We start from the raw sequence: 23,922 nt of genomic DNA, 5'->3' as shown, positions 1-23,922 counted from the left end.
TTCTCAGATGAGCTCCTTTGCACATTTTTATTCTGAGACAGTCTAGTTTTTTCTTAGGCAAACTGAGATCTTTTACAATGGTCATCACAAGTGAATTCAAATAACTTTTAGACTTGTATTTTCTGATACACTTAAACAAGCAGAGATTAGAAAAGCAATATGTATTTGAATTAAAAGATCTTTTCAAGCCGGTTACAGCCATGACAACAGGGGTCAATGGATCAAACACAATCAAGATTAAAACCTAATCAGAGTGTGCCTGCTTTGATACCACTTGATAGGCCAAAAACGAATTGACCCCTTGTGATAAATTAATTAATTAATTTAGCCAAGTGAATTAATTAAGTTAATTAACATGCAAACGCATGGCAGCACAAACAAATCACCAACAAACTAAGTATGTAACAGAAAATAAATTGACACGGTGATTTGTTTACGAATAGGGAAAACTTACACAGCAAAAACCCCACCAGGTGATTTTAAGGTACCACTCCCGAAATTCCACTATTATTACAACAAGCGGTTACAAGTAAAAAAATTCCAGTACCTTATACCAACCTACAGTTGAACCCTTACTCCAATACCCAATTGGACTTGTTCTGTAGTGACAATTTCTCCTTTTGATGCACGGCTCCCAGTATGTGACTAACCAATTGCGCGGATTTCAGTACGTGACTTCAATCACCAACTAAAGAAGGTTATTGGTTGTAAAGTTCTTCAGTTCATCCCAACGATGAATATCAAGAAGATGCTTGGTCACAAAACCCTACGGTACACAAACACAGCAACTTCTTCACAAGAATGATGAACTAGGGCAAATTCTGTCTCTGGTCAAATTTGCTAGAACAAACTTTGCTCAACACTTGTGCAATTTGTGAACACTTTGATGGCCCTTAAAATAATCATTTTATATGTTTAGGGTTGTGAGAAAAGAAAGCTCAAACACATAATCACGGATTGGAGTCAAAACAAAATTGAAACTCTATTTTTCATAAACCTCGACAAATGTCTATCTGTTGAGCTGCTGTCGAGTAGCTGTCGAGCCATGAGGCTGGAACAGCTTCTTAAGCTCGATAGATGGCTAGCTATCGAGTTAGCTGTTGAGCTTTAATGACAGACACTTCTTTAGCTTGTTTCTTGAACAGACTCGCATGATTTTAATACTTAATCTTGAAACAAAGTTTCTTGAAATATTAAACATATCCTAGATCTACCCAAATACAAGTAAAGTGCGTTTTGTCAAAAGATTAACCAATTACATAAAATAGTGATATATGGTCCTAACAAGTGAATCACATATGTCATAACAGGTTTCATCATCCCTGATGTGGGTTTCATTTTTGGAGGTATGGGTTTCAAGGATCAATGGATGGGTTTCATTTTTGGTGGTGTGGGTGGCCGGATTTCTTTGTTCCTTGGTTTGGTGGTTGTGGTTTTTATGGGTTGGTGGTGGGTAATTTGATGATGGTGTGGGTAGTGGGTTAATGGTGGTGGTTTTGGTTGTGTTGATGGTGGTGGTTGGATGAGAGTTTTAATTTTGGTTGGGTTGATGGTGGTGGTGGGTTGGGTTAGGTTTGGTTTGGTGGTGGTGGCAGTGGGCTGTGTGGGTGGCTGGATTTCTTTGTTCCTTGGTTTAGTGGTTGTGGTTTTTATGGGTTGGTGGTGGGTAATTTGATGGTGGTGTGGGTAGTGGGTTGATGGTGGTGGTTTTGGTTGTGTTGATGGTGGTGGTTGGATAAGAGTTTTAATTTTGATCGGATTGATGGTGGTGGTGGTGGTGGTGACGGCGTGGTGGTGGTGGCAGTGGGTTGTATGGCTAATTTATTGGGTAGTATAAATTATATTATTTTATTGTGTAGAAATATTATTTTAATGAGTAGAATAGGAAAATAAAAGTTAGGATGTTGAAAGCGATGTAAAATGGTATGGTATAAATGATAAGTAGGTTTTGAGATGGTAAAATAAAATAGTTTGAAGAAACCTGATGCGAATGCTCTAAGGGTCCAATAGGTTACTTGTTTTGCGTGTATAGAGGAAAAGTCAATAAGTTAAGAGAGGAGCATAAACAGTGTGGTTTTACTGCTTGTACTGAATTTTACTGTTTTCTTCCAAATTAAGAATTCAACTAGCTAATTTTTGCAACTGCTGGATGCTATTACCAATTAAAGTCTGGTTAAGGCCACTCGAGCCCGAATTTGTGGTTATAATTATTGTGATATACCCTAATACCCCTCCAAATGATAAAAGATCTTCGAACGAGCTAGTCCATACGCTTGTTTGATGCTGTGAATAACATTAACACTTGTTTATTTATTTAGACACCCGTAAGTTCAGATTGTTTAACCTAATTAATTAACTTAGTTGTTACTTAGTTATTCAGATCTAGGTTAAACACAAAAAATTATATCACTAAGTGCGGAAAAATAAAGAATACAAGTGATATGATGACCCAGGAAAACCAATGAAACCGTCTAGTTTTAATGTAAAAACTCTGGAGAGAATTTAACCTAAGCAATCCATAAGGAACAAATTCACTAAATAGAATAAAAGTGTTTATAATAGATTTTTCCCTAAATCTAATGCTACCTTTTGTAGTACTTACTCAAGTGACCATGCAACTTCGAATCCATAGACTCTTCTATTTGACTTTGTTGCACATAAACACTCTAGTTTGTGACTTTGAGATCTTGCTTAAAAGTTTAGATCATTAGTAGTAGTTGATCTTGTTTAAGCTACTTCTACAATACCAGATCTTGAGTTTCTTCAAAGAATTACACCGATAGAAGATTTGAGAGAGTTTTGGGTACAAAAACTCTAGATCTACAATAGGAGGCACAAGATGCACTATTCTTTCTCTAAAAACCACTTTAAAACGTGCCTTAGGGTTTCTTTTAAATACTAGGAAAATTAGATTTGAAACCCTAATCAGTTAATGTGCTTAATGAGTTGTTGGGCTTTAATTAAATTCTGCAGATTCGTGTCTCGATCAGTCAAGCCTTCTTCTCGATTGGTCAAACTTGGAATGTTTTGAATTCCTTGAACCTGCAGCTCCCTTGTTCTTGTGTTTTGACTTGCAACACCTTGAGTATTGTCTAATATATCCTATAGACACTAAGCCTCTATTTGGATTGCGTTTTTAAGTTTGTGTTTGTTGAAAAAATTGGGTCCCATATGGCACTATTCACAGACCCACAAAAATCATCCATACACAAATTTCAATATAAATTTGGGTTCCACAACACTATTCACACATTTAAAAATTATTTTGCTACAATGTTTTCAGTTTTCAGTTTTCAGCAAATAAACAATATCTAAACACACCCTAAGATCTATATTTAGTTAAGTTTGTATTCACGGTTTGCCAATTGTTCTAAACTTTTAGAACCTAACAACACTCTTAATGATATTCTCTAAAAACCTTCAAGTTATACATATGTGGACTAAGTATAGCAAGCAGATTTCATTTAGTCTTGTTACTAGTTAGTTTAGATATAGAATTTGAATTACTCGCAAATTAAAGAGTTTTAGTTGGTGATACTTTCATAAATTTTTTATTCTCAAAAAATGATGAAAGAACACAATCATCATTCAGTTTTTTTTTGTTTTTTTTAATTGTCACTTTCATGTTTTAAAATGTGGATATTTAGTATTAATTGTGGATATTGCTTGGAAAATAATTGAGTAAAAATAATGGAAAAGGAAATTTCCCCTAAAATTAAAAGACTCATGTCCCATTTCTGTAAAACCACCCGGAACTTTGCCAAATTGTGAAAACTAACCAATGATCATTTATAGGAGAATATTCCTAGGATTCAAGAGTAAAGCATGCATCCTTTTCATATCTCCACTACCTAACTTGTTGGTGACCTATCATCTTCATGGTAAGATTGTGGAAATAAACCATGCATTCCTATAACACTTCTATCCGATTATAGAGTATGGCAACACTCAGACAGTCAGACACTCATGGATTCTATAAATAGGAAAATATAACATGTCCCTCTACTCCCTTCATGACCAATATAGATGAGTCTCATTCTTGTTTGTGGTGGCTGCTAGTCTTTGCAACCACATTATTTTTACTTCTCCAACAACATAACCAGCTATGTCACACACATTCACACCAAAGTCACTACCATGGAACCCCAACAAATGTAACCAAGAACCTTTACTTCCCAAATTTTAACTCAAATCCATACCCTCAAGACAATATTAAGCTTCTAGGTAGCGCCAAAGTCTTAGATGGTATCATTCAAATCCCTGATGCATCATCACCAACCGTTGATCCTAAACACAAAGCAAGCCGAGCCATCTACGCTTCTCCTATTCGCCTCTTGGACCCATTTACGAAAACCCCAGCTTCTTTCTAAACCACCTTCTCTTTCAAATTCACTGCTACTACCACTGATGGGTCAGTTCCCGACAAGGAGGGGCGGAACTAGAAATTTTTGTTTGAGGGAGCCGATTTGTGTTGCTAATTTATTAGTCTATACAATCTTTTATACACATACACAAACACATGTATCTATATACACACACAAAAAATTAGTATCTTTCATAATAAATCCTTAAAATTAAATGTTTCATAAAATTAAATTAATCTTTTACCATCTTCCATAGTGAAATCCTTACAATTTTCATTTTCAATATAAGTTACCAAATTGTTTACCGTTGTGAGTAAAAAAATTTCAATTAAATTAATGAAGTGTTCAAAGACATAAATGATCCAAAACTTTAAAAAATACGAGAGCAATTTTACCATAAAAAATGAATTTGAGAAACAATATGTTCTCTATAACTACTAGACAAATTGGACAATTTTTTTTAAGAACATTATTGGACGAACTCAAATAGTTGGGGGGCCAAGTTCCATTTTTGAGGGCTAATTATTAAAATATTAAATATTTCTATATAGTAAAAAAAAAAATTTCAAAAATCGTGGCCCCCACCTTAACATGTAGCTCCGCCCCTGTCGACAAGGCTACTCATAGTGGCAACGGCCTCGCTTTTGTTAAAGTGCCAGATGAGTTTACCATTGGAAGATCAAGGCCTTGGCTCGGCATTCTTAACGATGCATGTAGCCACTACAAGGTCTTTGTTGTGGAGTTCGATACGAGTTATGATCCAGAGTTTGGTGATCCTAACGAGGACCACGTTGGAATCAAACTTCGCAGCACTGTTTCCTTCAAGACCGAGAATTCATCAAAAGTTAATGTTTCTCTTCACAATACCACTATAGCTCATTGAGCTTGGATACGATATGATAGTCAACGTAGATGGATCGAGGTCCATCTCAGATTGGATGGTGAGCCTAAACCTTCACATCCAATATTATCTTTTCCGGTAAACCTCTCTCCTTTCCTTAAAGAATACATATTCGTTGGGTTCTCAGCTTCCACAAGAAATTTAGCATAAATACGTAGCATTTTATCATGGAACTTCTTGTCTACAAATCAAGCTTTGATCCAATGCCTTCAACAAGAATTTGCCATTAAAATTTGGCTCATCAAGTCTCCAAATACACACGTAAAGGTCACACTGCACCAGCAAGTAGCTTCATGATCTTTGTTTCTGTAATGGTACATGGTATAGTGGCTCTAATCTGTCTATATTTCAATAGTATGAAGAGGGAGAACACAGTCTTGTTAATAAGAAACGAAGGCCCACACCACCAACAAAGACTCGTCGATATAGTATTCTCGAGGTTTTCCTAGCCACACGGCGTTTTAGCAAATTAGAAATCGTGGGAATTGATTCTAGAGGTGTGTTGTATAGAGGGAAACTCCCTAATGGGTATCATGTGGTGGTGAAAAGGTTCTCGAGTCAGTTTTTGAAATCTTCACGCTTGGATTCAACATGGGTTTTGAAGAGAATTGGTGAATTAGCACCAATAACTCATCCAAGTTTTGCTTCAATTCGTGGGTAGTGGTGTTATAACAACGAGACTATTATTGCGTATGATTATTTTCAAAATGGAAGCCTAGATCGATGGTTGTTTGGACTAGGTGTTCTTCCTTGGAGTCAAAGATTAAAATTCATCAAAGAGACTACTAAGGCAGTGTGTTTCCTTCTCTCAAAAGGACTCGCTCATGGAAACTTAAAGACAAGCAGTGTCTTTCTTGACCCTAATTACCAATCTTTTTTGGGCGATTACGGGTTTGTTTTCTTTATGAAAGAGTCAAGCTGGGTTAAGTCAGTTGCTAGCAAGAATAGGTATGTGTTTGAGTTTGGAATGCTTGTGTTGGAAACCATTACTGGGAAAAAAACAGACTTTGATGGAAGCAAAGTTGAGATGGGTATATTAGGGTTTGCATGCAGTGGCGGCGCCACATAGAGGTCAGGGTGGTCCCAGGACCACCTGACCTTAAAAAAAAAAAATTATATATAATAATTAAACATTTTTTATTTATCTACCCTTAAAAAAAAAAAAAATAGGAACACCCTCAAAAAAATTAGGAACACTCTCAAAATTTTTTTATGCCAATAAAATTAAAGAGAGATGCTATATCCACAACATTTTTACAATATTTTCATAACAAATCACAGATGGTTAGTTATTATTAGTTCAAATTTGAACCTAGTACTAAGATTATTTTTTTATGACAACAATAATAACCAGTAACAACCTACCACTTAGGATTTGTTGTAAAAATGTTGTGAAAATGCCATGGACATATCATTTCTCAAAATTAAATTTTGGTGGATTATTTGTTACATTTCAACCGGTACCAGTTTTTAGAAGAAAAAAAGAAAAATCCCTAAACGGACAAACTCGTCAGCACAGCATGTCATTACCTACGTCGAATGCCTGAAAAACAAATCCAGCCATCGCAAAGGTCGCCCCTACTTCTTCTTCTTCCTTTTCTTCTTCTTCTTATTGTACTATTTTTGGTTGTTGTTTTTTATTATTTAATTACATATTTATGTTTTAATATTATAAAACAGTAATTGTTATGTAATAACTAAATGAACTGCGTGTCAAAAAAGAAAAACTAAACGATTTGTTTTATTTGAGGTTTACTTATTTGGATCAATAATTTTATGCTGTATAAGAAAATATAAATATAAATATATATTATTTTTAATTTTTTTAGAAACCCCGAAATACCCTGAAATGGTACGTCGAAATAAATCAGTACCGAAATATTCTGTTCCACTAAACAAATCGAAACAATGTCCAAAACAGTATTCATAACATTGCTTTCAAGAAAAAGGAAAAAGCTAAAAAAAAAATTGAACTAAAATCTAAAAAAGAAAAAATTGTAATAGAGAATCTAAAGAAAAAAAAAATTGTAACAGAGTAAGCCCACCCAAGAACACCCTGAAAAATAGTTCTGGAGTCGCCACTGTTTGCATGGAGCATGCATGAGAGAGGAGAGAAGGCAAAGGTTGTTGATGAGAGGGTCGGACCTCGAGCTAATATCAAACAGGTTTTTCGAGTTTTGGAAATTGGTTTGAGTTGTACTTTGAGTGAGAACAATGGGAGGCCTTGTATGGAAAAGGCGGTGCGGTTCTTGAATACACAAAAGTCCATTCCTAAGCTACCACTCAGCTGACCTGTTGAATTGTTTAGGAATCACAATGCTGGGCTTGGGCTTGGGCTTGGGCTTGGTCTTGGTCTCTCTGCATAGGCAAAATGCAGTTGTTCTAAAGTTTCTCAAAGTAAGGCATTTTGTGCCCTATAGAGGAAATTATTTACTATTTGGAGTACAAGAATATATATATATATATATATATATATTTTTTTTTTTTTTTTTTGAGAATTGGTGTGTACAAGAATATGATATTCCATCGTCTCACATAAATGTAATATCTTACTAATTAAATTAATGGTGTGACTTTGGATTTATGTAAGAGGAAAGAATACCATGCATGTCCTTGTATTATAATATTATTCGTATATACATGTGTATGTGCTTTTTTTTTTCCTTATATATAATAATATTTTCACTTTGGTAAAATCCAACTTTCATATATTTTGCATAGCTTTTTGAGTTAATAAAACCAAGTACCATCGTACGGAATTAAGTAAACATCAACAACAACAAGGATAGTTTATTTTATTTTATTTTATTAGAACTATTTATTTTCAGTAGCTTATTTGCATAATGTTTATAAAAAAATATAATTTTTCGTAACTTTTATATTAAATGTGTTACATAAGGCTAAAAAAATTAGTTTATTTTAAAAAAAATTAAGTAAGATTGTTTGAAAAAAAAAATATTGAGACAAAAAGTAAAAAGCTAAACTTTTTTTAACAATTCCTAAAAGCAGTAGTGCTCTAATAATCTTAGTATACATCAACATATTTGCAACAATTTACCACTAAATTTAAGTCTTTTGCAATATATATATATATATATATATTTCATGTTCTTCAATTTTGCTTTGGTCCTGAATAATTTCATGTTCTATGGGCTTCCATAAAAGAAAATTTTTTATGGGCTAATGATGTTAACATGGGCCTATAATTTGACAGTTCGCAGTTCCAACTGTTAATGGATCCAGTAGCTTTTCTGATATTAATTTCCAGCTTTGGTCACCACAAGTTTCACAATGAACCCACACACCACGTTAGAGGTAAAGCTTTGGTCCCTAGGGTTTTACTTTGGGGGCAAGTATTAACCATTTTTTTAAATGCAAACTAATATTTATTTAGTATTGATAATATGTTGACTAGGAAAATGCTAAGGTTTTATATATATAACCAAAGTTGTGGGTTCCAACTAGCAAAACTAGTAAAGTCTTTGATAGTTGAATAAAATATATATATAACCAAAGTTGAGAGAAAATTTAACTAGATTGCAATTGGATTCTCAATTTTGCATTGCATGTCTCATCTAGTTTTAAATTTTTGTTCAAAGTGAATTATTTAGTTTTAAAATTAAAGAGTTCAAATCTAATTAGATTCTAAATTGGAGTTCAATTTTATGCTACATGTCCATCAAGTTTTTTAATTGTTGTAGCAAGTGAATTATTAGGTGCAAAAATTGAGTTTAAATTCAATTAAATTTTAAATTATATATATATATATATATATATATATATAAGCTAATATCGTGTGTAATTTGAACATCTTCTCAAAAAAAAATGTATAATTTAAATCGTTTAATTGTGATTGCATCTAATTTTACCCATGCATAAGCACAGGGTTACACACTAGTTTTACTAAAGGCTTACAAACTAATGTAACAACGAATTGAGTGAGAACTCATTAATAGCATAATAGATAATAATAAAAAACACCAAAATTTTTACCAATCTTTTTTTAACAAAATTTATAATAGTTGTGTCACCATTCTAAATTTTTTTTTTGACCAATCAATAAAAGAAAAGACAAAAAAAAAAAAAAACTGTTTTTGAATTATTTACAATTTTCTTTAGAAGAAAGATAAAATTTTTTAGTTAGGTTTCCCATAACTTACCAATCAAATAAAATCATATTTATTATCTAATTATATTCCAAATATTTTTTGAATTAAAAAACTAATTAAAAACTAAGTAGCATTGTCAAGGAAAAAAATTACCCACACTTTTAACTTTGAATCCTAAACAACAAGCAGTCAAAACAAAACAACTTAACAACACAAGTTATTGGAATAGGCATAAAAGAAAAGTGTAAATAATTAATCAATATGTTTTTTAAATGTATGAAAAGTAAAAAATAAATAAATAAATAAATACACAGCCCACAGCAAGGGCGGAGCTACATGTATGAGTGGGGGGCCATAGCCTCTCCAAAAATTTTAAAAATATTTTAATATTATATATAAATATTTAACATTTTAATTATTAGCCTACAAAAATGGGACTTGGCCTCCCCAAATATTTGAGCTAGTTTAATGATGTTATTAAAAAAATATTTGAGCTACTCCAATGATGTATATTTATGAAAGTTTGTATAAACTAATAAATTAGTATTATAAGTTGGCCCTCCAAACAAAAATGTCTAAGTACGCCCTTGCCTCATAGAAACACACTTGATCTCACAGTACAGGAGAATGTATCTCATGCGTCGGGCGCATACAAAATTTTTGCACAATGTAGAGCGAGAATGGGATGCATTTGCTTATCGGGTTGTGTTGACTAATTTTAATATTGGAAGGAGTCAAATATAATTATTTTGAAATGTAATTTGAAATTTTTATATATTATATCTATAGTATTTATCAAAATTAAAAATCCAAGGGGGCCATGTTCCCGATCTGAGCGTAGTTTCATCACTAGCTTTGGTCACCAAAAGTTTCACATATCCCGACACTTCACATGAAATGTTTTAAGGTATCAAAGACCAAGTATTCCGTTACCATCAAGAAAGCAAGCATGTTTTTGGAGAAGTCTGTTGTTTTTTCGGGTTATGTCTCCTATAACAATGTCTTAAATATTCTTTTAATAAATTAATTCAATTATCAATCCTTATCGGGTAGATAATTAGTCAATGTTAAACCAAACAGATAAATAATAATTAATATAAAACATATAATAAGCCTCAAATTGCAAACCTTCTAGCTATTCGTTGCCTTCCAAAAACTATTCATTGTCTCCTTGATAGTTGATACCTTGCATTCAAACAACTCATCATCTCTCTCTCTCTCTCTCTCTCTCTCCATATAATAAGCCTCAAATTGCAAACCTCCTTGATAGTTGATACTTTGCATTCAAACAACTCATCAACTATTTTCAACGCTCTCTCTCTCTCTCTCTCTCTCTACTTATAATAAGCCTCAAATTGCAAACCTTCTAGCTATTCGTTGCCTTCCAAAAACTATTCATTGTCTCCTTGATAGTTGATACCTTGCATTCAAACAACTCTCTCTCTCTCTCTCTCTCTCTCTCTCTCTCTCTCTCTCTCTCTCTCTCTCTCTCTCTCTCTTTGAGAGTGCTACTAATTGAGGTTTTAATAGTAGTTCCCAATTCACACTTGTTAATATTTAGGCGAAAACATCATTTTTGGTTCCTACATTTTAGGGTCATAGTCAATTTGGTCCCTACATTTTTGTAACAATCAATTTGGTCTTTGTTATTTTTAATTTATATTCAATTTGGTCATTGCCATTAATTTACTAACGGAAACGTCTATTTGGCAAACAGTGTGCACTGTTGGCACACTTTAAACTTATGTGACAACTAAAATAATAATATTAAATGCCACATCATCAACATTGGAAAATTTTGATTTATCATTTTTTAAGGAAAAAAAAATTTTACATTCAAGAAGTTCAGCTTCAAGGAGTTGATTTGGATGCTCTTATTGATATGTATAATGATGAGCACGTCAAGCTCTAGAAGGATATATGAGAATGTAAAGTAATCAAATGGGTCTGATCTATATTGTTTCAAAGGGGTTTGAAACGCAAGCCTATGGCTCTCATCAAGAAGCTTTACAGGGCCATAATTACTTTTTAACCATTTGATTTTTGTTTGATTTTATTTTTGGATTTGCTTAAAGAATATGTTGGAAGTGGATTTGGGTTGGATATTTTTTATTTTTTTCCCTTTAAAGCTGATAAATAAAAAATTTTCTAGATGATGTGGCATGTAATATTATTATTTTAGTTGCCACGTAAACTTAAAGCATGACAATAGTGCACACTGTTTGTCACGTAGGCATTTTCGTTAGTGAATTAATGGTATACCAAATTTACTGTAAATTAAAAATAATAGGAACCAAATTGATTGTTACAAAAATGTAGGGATCAAATTGACTGTGGCCCCAAAATGTAGGAACCAAAATGATGTTTTTACCTAATTTTTAATCACGTATAACTTTGAGTGTCATCTTTCTCCTTTGTACTCGGACGTTCAACAATCTCTTTCAAATTGTTACTCATCCACATCAACTTACTCAATTTCAGATTTTCAACCCCATCATGTCCTCTTGCTCTTCCACTTCCGTTTACCCATTCAAATATTCCCAGTATATTACATATATATATTCCCTAAACCCCAAGATTATATTTTATAAGTTCTTCTGGCACCTCTCATTTCATCAATTTCAGCATGCCCATCTGGCCAATTATTTTTTCTTCACTTCTTAGCATTACCATTAGAGTTCAGCCCTTGGTGCAATGACAATTGCCCTTCCACCCAAAGCGACAGGTCGCAAGTTAGAAACTGCAAATCGGTATCTCCAAAAAATGAGTTAAGGTTCTCTGTCATAACCTCTTCTAGACCCTTTTAATATGCACTAGGTAGAATCTTTATCTTTGCATTACCATTACTGTTATCAAGTCAAATACCAAGTATTATAAAAAAAATAATAATAACAAAAAACAAAAAACAAAAAACAAAAAAAACAAAAAACAAAAAAACAAAAAAAACCAAAAGAAGAAGTCAAATATACTAAGTTCCCAATAGATCAATTTTAGTTTCAGTTCTTTCTTTACAGTTGACTAAACTATTTCAGTGCCAATTCTTCTTTTGGTGTTGAACAACAAGACAATTTATTGCCTATATTTTATTGGGTATTCTCCAAGTTTTGATGTTGACTTCTGTTGTCGTTTGTTATACTTTTTAGTTGGTGTAGTTGTTCTTCAATCTGCTAAGTCAGCCAAAGTTGAGTTCTTAATTGCATATTTTGAGGCATAAAAAGTGTTCATGGCTCAACCTGAATATGCTCAAACATCATCATTTAGAGCCTCAAGCCATGTTCAGGGTCAACAAGCTGTGCCATTCCAGACCAACAAGGTTTCCCTTAAGGTTTTTCTGTTACATGGGAACTTAGATATCTGGGTCAGGGAGGCCAAAAACCTTCCTAACTTGGATACGTTACATAGCAGATTAAGAGAAAAGTTTGCCGAATTGAAGGTGAAGGTTCGCAGCAAAATTGAGGGGCATTTGTGTGATAATAACAGAACTAGCGATCCATATGTCACAGTATCAGTATCAGGCGCTGTAATTGGGAGGACTTTTGTGATTAGTAATAATGAGAACCCTGCTTGGATGCAGCATTTTAATGTTCCTGTTGCACATTATGCTGCAGAAGTGCATTTTGTCGTCAAAGACAGTTATGTTGTTGGCTCAGAGACTATGGGTGCTGTGAGAATTCCAGTGAAGCTATTATGCTCTGGAATGAAAGTTGAGGGGACCTTCCCAATCCTTGATGACAGTGGGAAGCCTTGTAAGGCTGGAGCTGTCTTGAGTTTATCAATTCAGTACACCGCAGTTGATAAAATGAACATTTATCATGGAGTAGATTCAGGTCCTGATTGCCAAGGGGTCCCAGGTACCTACTTTCCACTTAGGAAAGGTGGAAAAGTGACACTATATCAAGATGCACATGTTCATGATGGTTGCCTTCCCAATTTGAAGCTCGATGGTGATGTTCAATATGAGCATAGGAGTTGTTGGAATGACATCTTTGAAGCAATAACTCGAGCCCGTCATTTGATATACATTGCAGGGTGGTCGGTGTACCACACAGTTAGACTGATTCGAGATGTTAATAAAGCAATAGATTGCATGCTGGGGGATCTTCTGAAAACCAAGTCAAAAGAAGGTGTAAGAGTGCTGCTCCTTGTATGGGATGATCCTACTTCTAAGAGCTTTTTGGGACATAAAAGAGTAAGGAACTAAAGAAATTTTAGTAGTATATATCACCACTATTCTATTGTATTATTAGCACAATTTGGGATTTAATTTAATTCTATACTTTTCTGGTTTTAATTTTTTGTCTTCAAATACTACAATGGTTAGTGAATTTCCTAATCAACGTAGGTTTTTGTTTTGTGTAGTTATGATATGAATACAATTTTGTTTTATTCCTCAAAATAACCCTTCCGAATGTATTCAAAATTTCAAATCAGACAATGTATTATCTAGTTTACATGTGTTTGTACACTAACGTTATTTATCTTTTGCTGAGTTTTTTTCTCTTTAATTGTATGGTCCACTTATGGCAGGAAGGTAAAACGCAATTCAGTGGCTGAACCTAAGTAGCATATTATTGTTTAAAATTCTGATTTGAGGACAGTTATGTATCATTTTTCGCTTTCTTTTCTGATCAGTTTATTTCTTGCATCAAGTAATTATTTCTATACCATCTATCACTATGTATTCACTGATTTTTATGAAATGTAGGAGGGCATCATGCATACTAATGATGAGGAGACTCGCCATTTTTTCAAGCACTCTTCGGTGAAAGTGCTACTCTGCCCCCGATCAGCTGGAAAAGGACGTAGCTTGGTCAAAAAGAAGGTTTGATATAGATGAGTCACCATATATTTATCAATTGTATAACTACATGCCATTTGTTTGAAAGCAGTAGCTGCAGAATTGTGTCTCATAATCTTGATGCTGCTTGCATGAACCTATTAAGTCCTTTTTGTCTTTTTTGTATTTAGTGGTGTGGTTCTGAATTTTCATTTTACATCAATTTGCTTTATTTTTCTTTTCAGATTTTATATCGGTTCACCTATTTTGATTTATATATATATGGATATGTGCCATATAAACACACAAACATGGTATTTGTATAAGTGTGTGTTTAGATATGCATATGTATGTATTTATTTATATATACATGCATACATTTATTTCTCAAATGTGATTTTGAGTATTTGTACCTGCTTTGAATCTCTTGTTTCCTTATGTTTGATTATCAGGAAGCTGGAATAATCTATAGTCATCATCAGAAAACAGTGATTGTGGATACTGATGCAGGTCACTGTAAAAGAAAGATCATGGCATTTGTTGGAGGTCTTGATTTATGCAAGGGCCGATATGATACTCCAACACATCCTCTTTTTAGGACTTTACAAACAGTGCACAAAGATGACTATCGTAACACCAACTTCACGGTAAATCATTCATTTAATTTTCTTAATTGCTGTAAGTGTAATTAATACAGATTTTGGAATCTCATTATTTTCCTATAATTTTCCTATGATATATCTAGCAAAGATGAATATTTTATTTAAAAAACTCATGCATTCATGTATGACTTTGTCAGTGTAACTGAAAAGATTTACAATTGGATATGTTCAATATGAAAGGGGAATTCCCTGAAACTACTTCCAATTGATTTTTTTTTTTTTGGTTAATTTATAAGTCAGTGGCACCAGAGAAAAGAAACCCCCCCCCCCCCCCCCCCCCAACCAAAATAAAAGGGAATTGGGAGAGTCAGAATCTACATTACATAAAGCTTGGTGGCAGTTGAGTGTGCTACCCTTGTGGTTACCCCTGTAAAAGTTCTCTTAGCTATTGTGTTAATTTTGTCTAATTTTACACCTGAGATGTAAGAGACAAGGCTGAGCATGAGGAAATCAACTTTAGAATATATAATGAGTGCCATGTGGGCTTTTTACCCCCACTTTAACCTTTATTTGGGTTCTAACTGAAATAGGAGCCTTCTGTTGGCTGTCCAAGACAACCGTGGCATGATTTGCATTGTTGTATTGATGGTCCAGCTGCATATGACATCCTCACCAATTTTGAGGAGCGCTGGTTGAAGGAATCAAAACCTCGTGGGCTTCGAAAGCTAATAGGATCATCATATGATGATGCTCTTCTTATGCTTGAAAGTATTTCTGACATCATCAGGAAGGAAGAGTTTCCTTCCCAAAGTCAGAATGATCCAGAGGGTTGGCATGTACAGGTAAAATGGATGTCAATCTTCTATTGGAATTGGATTTTCCAATCTTGATTTCTTCTTCTTCAAATTTTTTTTTTTTTGACTAAAATTTGTCACAAGTGAAGGTTTTTCGCTCAATTGATTCCAATTCTGTGAAAGGATTTCCTGAGGACCCAAAATATGCTACTAGCAGGGTGAGAAAAATCTTTGGATTTTCAGCTTGCTTATTTAAATAAGGCATTTGATTATGTTTCCAGTGAAGGTTATGAACCGATATGTTTGCGGTGTTGTAACAGAACCTTTTATGTGGGAAGAATGTACTGATTGACATGAGCATACATACAGCATATGTGAAGGCAATCCGTGCTGCCCAAAAATTCATATATATTGAGAACCAATACTTCCTTGGGTCATCATACAATTGGGATTCTCACAAAAACTTAGGTGAGGAACTCTGACATATGAGATTAAGAATAAAGAAGTGAGAGGCATAATTCTGTTCCTTTAGAACATCTTACTTGAAAATTCATCCTCTACTACTTTTTTCCTTTCATGAAATTTCGTTGAAAGCATGGAAATGGTATTCAAAGTGATTCCATTTCTGTGTTGAATGTCTCAGTCCTTGTCTATCTATTAATAATATGGAACGGGATGATCCAATTGTCATATATTTAATTAGAAAAAATATTATATTTTGATAGTTATTTAGACTCTGGTTGATTGGTTTCAACTTAATTAACTAACTTGATTAATTTACCAATTATGTATTGATTTCCAATTCAGTGAAATAAGTACACAACCAAATCATAAATAACAACCCAACCGAAGAGTCCACTATAGTAAAATGGAAGTACATAATACAAGAATATAGTTGATCCTAGTACTGGTACATATAGTAGGACTTCAAGTAACACCATGGCAACAGCTTGATTGTTGTAGTTGGTACAAAAGCTTCCATCTGAAACACCAAATAAATCTTCGACGCTTCTTGGTATAGTAACCCAAATCTCTCTCTCTCTCTTTTATAATGACCTAAGCAAGCCTTTTATATAATCTCAGGGACTAGGGCACAGATTCCAAGGCTTGGTAATCATGTATGCTCTTTCAATTACTTAGAGGATATTGGAGAAGGAATAAAAACATGGTTGGGATGGGAACATCATTGAATTCATGGTTATAAGCCATTAAGCATACTTTTGTCTGCAGGTGCTAACAATTTGATACCAATTGAAATTGCTCTCAAAATTGTTAACAAAATAAAAGCGAATCAGAGGTTCTCTGCATATATCATTATCCCAATGTGGCCAGAAGCTGCAAGCATTGTCAGGCAGCAGATTCTCTATTGGCAGGTAAATTTTCATTCTCTTTTCCCGTTTGATGCATGCAGTTGTCGTTTGATCATGTCTATCAGTTAGAAGAAACACTAATGTTTGTGAGTTTATTGCCACATATTTTTCATCTGATTTTACTTTGATATCTGCAGCATAAAACAATGCAAATGATGTATGAAATGATTTATAATGCTTTAAAGGAGGTTGGACTTGAGACCAAGTATGAGCCACAAGACTATTTGAATTTCTTTTGCCTGGGCAATCGTGAGGCACCAGATAGGGAAGAAAGTTTAGATGCAGAAGATTCCACTGCAGTAATGACTCCTCAAGTACTTCCCTTAGCTACCCGAGTACAGTTTTCAGTTTTCTCTTTCCGAAATGTTAAGTTTCCATTTACAGTTGATCATTCTCTCACCTGTTTCAGTCTTGCTGAAGTGTACTGTTCTGTATGTTGGTTATGTAGGCACTTGCTCAGAGGAGTAGGCGTTTTATGGTTTATGTTCACTCCAAAGGTATGATAGTGGATGATGAGTATGTGATATTGGGATCTGCAAATATCAATCAACGGTCCATGGAAGGAATCAGAGACACTGAGATAGCAATGGGTGCATATCAGCCTTATCATACCTGGGCAAGCAAAGATTCTAGTCCACATGGACAGGTAAGCTTAACAAAATAGAACTCTCTGCATTTACTTCGCTGCTAGATATGTCTGCATAAATTTACATGTAAAAGATGCTATGTGTACTAGAGCGCTACTAGTATAGGGAAAACGATTACGTTAAGTTTCATAAAAGTAGAGGAAGATTTTGTCGGCATGATAAAATAGTAATTCATTGCAAAATCTTCTCGAATGATTTTTTTTTTTTTGTGAGCATTGAAATTTCATGAGCCACATCCGCAAATTACGTATGGCATGTTATGAGTAATTGTATATCTTTTATCTGAATGACTGTTCGGTTGTCTAAGTTTGTGATTATCAAAGTCTCAAAGCCATAAGTACTTAACCAAAAAAAAAAAGGAAAAAAAAAATTGTTTTGAGTGTGGCCTGGGCTACAAATTTGCATGATTTTTTTGAAAAATGCTTTTAAATTTCAACGGCTCCAGATTTTTGGGAATCATAAGTGTATTTCTAGACATTCTTTTGAAGGTAAGGATTGGGTCCAATGTTCTTATACTCTAGACCCATCGAGATGTGGATACGTGACAAGTGTTTGACATATATCATCTAAACCAGTTCATTCTTTTGTTGACTGTAGTAAATATCTTAATGAAGTGAATACAAACCCTTCAGTACAAATTCTCTATTTTACTTTTTGTGTTGCACTGTATTTTCCACAAATTATAGTATGCTATGTGTTTGATTTATTTATTTATTTTGTTTAATCCATTTTAAATGCTTATTATTTTATAAGTGAGATAGAAAATTTGTATTTCAAGGAAGTATGAATTCGCACAAGCAACCACATTCCTACCAGAGATTAAATTCCATCCAGATGCAATGTAAAAGACTTTGTTACACCCTCCAATAAAACACAGCCATGTCAGATTAATGCTTTATTCTACGTCCTAGCTTCTTCTTTTTTTATTTTTTATTTGTGGGCAAAGTGAATCAATTTATATGTACAACTAATTAATACAAGGTGTTTATCCTATGTAAGGTTTTTCGCCCTCATTTTATTTAAGGTTTTTGAGTTAATGTAATTGTTAATTTAAGGAAAATCAGAGTATATAGTATATACAGTATATATTTCAAGGATTTCTTATCCAGAACAACTTTAGAGGGGAAAAACCAAAAGGCAATTCTTCAAATTTTCTAGGAATAAGTCAAACATAAAAATCTCATTCTCAAAAATATTGCCAAATCAAACGTGGATATTATTATAGCTTCAAGAATCTGGATGTGCTAGACATGACATTGGTCAGTCACTATTGATGCTCACCTCGCAAAGTATAAGATTAATATTGTCTTAAGATCCATTTTCAGTACACAAAAAGCAAAGTGCTATCGGCATTCATATTTTGATTTCTGTAATTCACCACTGTCTTCTTGTGCATGGATGCAGATATATGGATATAGAATGTCATTATGGGCAGAGCACATTGGAGCTCTCGAAGAATGTTTCAAGCAACCGGAGAGCCTCGAATGTGCGAGGCAGGTAAGGTCCTTGAGCGAGCTCAACTGGAGACAATATGCAGCTGATGAGGTAACAGAAATGAAGGGTCACCTATTAAAGTATCCAGTCGAAGTTGATAGAACAGGCAAGGTGAAGCCACTTCCTGACTGTGTAACATTCCCAGACATAGGAGGTACTGTAACTGGGAGTGGGACATTTGCATACATTCATGAAAATCTCACTATCTGATATAGTTGAAGATACCCAATCCCAGAATGGCTGTCAATTTAGTCCAATATAAGAGCATCTCCAATAGATGTTGTATCGGGGTTTTTTGGAGAATCTATGCTACTGTTCACGCTCCAACAGGTTCAGTATACACAAAACTTTTCTAAATTTTTTTTGAAGTTGCTACAGTACTTGAAGTACTGTAGCAACTTCAAATCAATTTTTTTGCTTAAAAAATTATCCCAGCTATTATTATATCAATTCTTTCTCTCTCCTCGGATTTCTTTTTTTCTCTCATTCTCTCCGTTTCTCACATAATCCAAACACAAAACAAAATCTAATTCTTAAAATAAAATTGAATCAGAACAAGCAAATATGAAAAAAAAAAAAGAAAAAAAAAAAAAGAAGTCGATCTGACCCCGTTTCTCACATAATCCAAACACAAAACACAAAACAAAATCCAATTCTTAAAATAAAGTTGAATCAGAACAAGAAAATATGGGAAAAAAAAAAAAAAAAGAACGCCGATCTGACCTAGCCTGGTGGTGGGGAGGAGGACGAGTAGCAGTGGGGCGGTGGACGTGGTAGTGCCGCATGGTGAACCCCGATTTCCACCGGCTTTGTCCTTTCGGCGACCTCGATCTCAACCGACGGTGGGGCGACGGACAAGCAACTCTCTCTCTCTCTCTGATGTGAAGCAAATGAGTTGCTGGAATGTTCTTAAGGTGAAAAAGAAAATAAAAGGGGGCATGGACACTTGTGTGGAGGAGAAAAGCAAGAAAAAGAAAAAAAGAAATGAAACGTGAATGGATGAAAATGAAATGAAAGGAAGAAAAATAATATAAAAAATAAAAAATCATAATTGAAAAATAATACCACAATATTTTCACAATAAATTTTAAGTAACAGATTATTATTAGTTAATATTAGTGAGTAAAAAAATAATTTCAATAGTGGATTCAAATTAGAACTAGTAACAACTTTCCACATAAATTTTGTTGTGAAAGTATTGCATAAAATGTTGTGAACATAACACTTCTCATTGAAAAATATAGTTGTTAAAAACAGAATAAATGATTATTAAAAAAAGAATAAACAATGAATGAAGAAATAATATTTAAATGAGATAGAGAATATGTTGGAAAGTGTATCTGAAAAAGTGGGTAGGTAAAAGCTAAATGTCACTGTTCATTCTTTAAACAATACAAAAATTTGAAGAAGTTGCTGGAGATTCCCTAAGTTCCCTAGTGAAGAGTATGACACTATTTTTGGCTAATGCCAATATCTCATGTCAAGATTCAGTCGTACACTGCATTTTTTTTTTTTTAATAAAAAAAAATCTATATTTGTTATTTCTTTTCTTATATATCAAGAGGTAGGATTTGAAATTGGATTTGTTAATTTTAAAGGAAGTTCAAGTGGGTTTTCTTTTTTCTTACTTTTTGTAATTTTTGGCAAGGGCAAGGAAACAAAACAACCGACAAAAGAGTATTTAAGTTCTACGTTTGGCAAATTCCATAACAATGTAAATGTATTTGTAACTGTCATTCACTTATATCTAAGATCAAAGTGTCAAGATGCAGCTTAAACAAGACATTCTGCTAGGTGTTCATTTGCCATTTGCCAGACTCTCGATTGATCGAAATCAAAGTTTCTACAAACTTTCAATCACTGATTGATCAATCGAACGAGGATTTTGGCTCTTCAATCCAGCTTGATTGATTGAAGATAACAAATTAAGTTTTTTGACATATTTTAATTACATCAGTGCTAATGTGCTATGAGTTCTGAAACCCTACAAAGTCTAATATATATCATTTATTTTTTCCTCTCTCTCCCTAGTAGGAGTTTTTTTCCTCTCGTTTGAATACGAGTTGTTCCATCCCAAATCTTCCATTTTAGGGGTTGTATAGTTTTCTTTTGTTCTCTTTAGGCAAGAGCCAATAATCTCTAGTCATGGACCCAAGTATTCTCTCTAGCTTACAGAACCCGCAACTCACAAAAGAAGAAAAAGAAGCTATTCCTATCACAGTCACAAATTGCTCCGGCCTCTTAGAAGAATGTTCCCTAAGTCTTTTTGGGCCGGCTTCTCTCTGATCGGCAACAGAACCAACGTGCTCTGAAGAACACCCTTAGATCAGCATGGAAAATGGGTTCAGACATGAGAATTGTGGAAGTTGAAAATAATATACTGCAATTCAAGTTTAGCTCAAAATATCAAATGGAGTGGGTTGAGAGGTGTGGACCTTGGAGCTTTGATAACAACCTCCTCTTACTCTGTAGATGGAAAAAAGGGCTGACTTCCACAAATATTTCTTTCACCCATTCTCCCTTTTGGGTCCAAATTTGGGGTCTTCCTTTTGAACATATGTCACAGGATGTTGGGGAAGAAATTGGTAGCAAGTTAGGTAAATTCATTGAAGTCAATAGGTGTTCGTGGCAATCTAATCAGGAAAAATTCATGAGAGTCCGTGTGGAGTTGGAGATTGATAAGCCACTAAGAAGAGGAGCTTATATTGCAAGCTCTGAAGATGAACGACTATGGCTTACGTTCAAATATGAAAGGCTACCTACAGTTTGCTTCATCTGTGGGAAGCTTGGGCATGATAAAAAACATTGCCCAACATCTGGGGACTGGCAAACTGCTTGCCATCAATATGGAGACTGGTTAAGGGCGGGGTGGATTGCAAAAGTGGCAGCCAAAGAAAGGAACCTGAGCAAGGACACGATTCGAGTGAACTCCGATGAGTTAGTAGTGCAGCAAATGACCCGGCCGGCGACTGGTTCTGCTTCAACATGTCTTGAGGCCTCAGGTCTTGTGGGTGGGAAACGAAGCTTGGAGAAGGGTGATACCTAGGGAAACGATGACTCCACATGTGCAGATGGACAGCTTGCTGGTGACGTACAAGCCTTTAGTGGACCTACAAAGCAGATGATGAGTGCAACGACAGGACAGGACTTGAGTGTTTTGGGTTCCTGTGAGAAGTCACGTGATCATCTAAGGCAGGATTTTTCAATTGAGCACAGAGGCTCTTTCTCCCATGGGCCAAAAAGCCTTGCTTCACAAAGCCCAAAAGGCTCTATTTCTCAAGGGAGCCCAAGTACTAAAGCCCCTTTAGATAAAAATGAGAAAGACAACCCAGAGAAGAAGAATCCGGCCAATGCTGTCCAAGTTGGTGTAATTTTTCAGGCCAAAGCTCATGAAAAAGGAAAACAGATTTTGGGTAAAGGCAATCTGAAAAAAGTTACCCGCATGAAAGGAAAAGTTAGTGATGATCAAACTCTCGCCCAGATGTTGAAGATTGGAGCAAAGCGCTTGAGAGCAAATGAAGCTTCAGAGGAAGAGAACAATCGGGCTCCTAAGCGCCTCTGTGAACCGGTCAACTCGGATCTAGCTGATGCTGTCTTTGGGACAGTTTAACTTGATTGCACTTTTCGGTGCTTGTTGGGACCTTGGGCTTATCTTGCTTTTGTTAGTTTTGTCTTCTTGAAAAGGGAGTTCAACACGATAGTTTATAAGTTTTTTTTTTTTTTTTTAGCTGGCTGGTGTGTATAAGCCTTTTAGGTTTGGGAGGGTCCCTCTTGGTTTACTGTTCCTGCGCTGGCAGGTTAGTTCCTAGAGGTCCCTTTTCTTCTTTTGTTTTTCCTGTTGTATTTCAATTTCTTGAAGCAATGAATCTTTGTTCCCCTTCAAAAAAAAAAAAAAAAAAGAGTCTAATATATAAAGACTATGTCGGGGGAAGGTTTTTGAAAAGAGCAAAAAATATGGAGAAATAAGCCCCAAACTCCCCTTGGGTTCTTTAAAATGTGATAAAGTAGGAAGAGTCAAGCCCAAAATTCTAATATTCAGTAAATAAAAGCTAATCAAGAGTGAAATAAAAGTGCTAGACAACAAAGGGTGGATAAATATGCATAATACATTAAATCAAAAATTGTTTCACACATATAACAAGAATGAGAATTTAATAGAGGTGGAGAGAGAGAGAAGACTATTCTATGCTTCCACTTTCACCTCAAGACCTCAGAATACTACTGCTAAGTTGCTATGTGGGCTTTTGTTCTAAAAGTAGTGTTTCAATGGATGATCTTATATTAGATTGTGTTAGATTTGATGAAGAGGTTTTATAGTAGATTTGGGATGTCCTTAAGAATTGGTCTATGGATAATGAGCGAGGCCAAGGACCATTATGGTGTTAAAATAGTTAGCGGTAAGGTTTAGATCCACCTTTGTTTTTGTCATAATTAAGGAAAGACTTCGACTAAATGTGATTGGTCATTTGGTTGCATATTCCCAGCTCATTCGACCCCTTGGGAAGCAAATCTACGTGACAAGATGCATCAAAAGTCGGCCAATAAATCAAAGTGCTCTAGGGGACCTAAAATGATTATCTAAAATTTCATTAACATAGAGCAAGAGCTACAGGTTTCCATTTGGGTGAAAATTGTAGGCATGTGATCTCCTCTATAAACTCTAGGTTTTGCAAGTGGCCTTAACCCACTTAGCAAGACCCACATTTTGGGCTTATGAAAATGGTCCAAACAAAACCTACACATACCCCCAAACCACATTCCTTTAAGTTTCAACTCACCTTCAACTTCCGGTCCCCCCAATCATCACTAGCATCAATCGTTCCCTTCACTGCATCTTAACCTAAACCTGTGTCATGACTCTTTA

General features: G+C 34.6%; 1 protein-coding gene across 2 annotated transcripts; it reads left to right on the top strand.

Moving 5' to 3' along the window:
* Positions 1 to 12,288: 12,288 nt before the first annotated feature.
* On the top strand, positions 12,289 to 19,520 carry LOC126709940 (phospholipase D gamma 1-like). 2 transcript variants are annotated; one of them, XM_050410318.1, is made up of 10 exons: positions 12,289 to 13,563; positions 14,080 to 14,196; positions 14,604 to 14,798; positions 15,344 to 15,595; positions 15,697 to 15,765; positions 15,868 to 16,015; positions 16,778 to 16,920; positions 17,055 to 17,252; positions 17,366 to 17,563; positions 18,969 to 19,520. In XM_050410318.1, exons 1-10 carry the CDS (start codon positions 12,598 to 12,600, stop codon positions 19,266 to 19,268), a joined length of 2,586 nt encoding a protein of 861 aa, XP_050266275.1. In that variant the 5' UTR covers positions 12,289 to 12,597; the 3' UTR covers positions 19,269 to 19,520. The 2 variants fall into 2 exon arrangements, with proteins under 2 accessions (XP_050266275.1, XP_050266276.1); XM_050410319.1 differs by having other exon boundaries at positions 12,292 to 13,563; positions 17,055 to 17,231.
* Positions 19,521 to 23,922: the final 4,402 nt, after the last annotated feature.

This window comes from Quercus robur, chromosome 12 (assembly GCF_932294415.1).
Source record: "Quercus robur chromosome 12, dhQueRobu3.1, whole genome shotgun sequence".
Classification (NCBI taxonomy): Eukaryota; Viridiplantae; Streptophyta; class Magnoliopsida; order Fagales; family Fagaceae; genus Quercus; species Quercus robur.
This window is presented reverse-complemented; position numbering and strand designations above follow the sequence as displayed.

Bases quoted from the DNA above. Each gene is read 5' to 3' on its own strand.
- LOC126709940 (XM_050410318.1), top strand. From the start codon at position 12,598: ATGGCTCAACCTGAATATGCTCAAACATCATCATTTAGAGCCTCAAGC. The intron at 13,564-14,079 runs GTAAGGAACTAA...TATGAAATGTAG, and splicing joins GCTTTTTGGGACATAAAAGA to GAGGGCATCATGCATACTAA. The intron at 15,596-15,696 runs GTAAAATGGATG...TCACAAGTGAAG, and splicing joins CAGAGGGTTGGCATGTACAG to GTTTTTCGCTCAATTGATTC.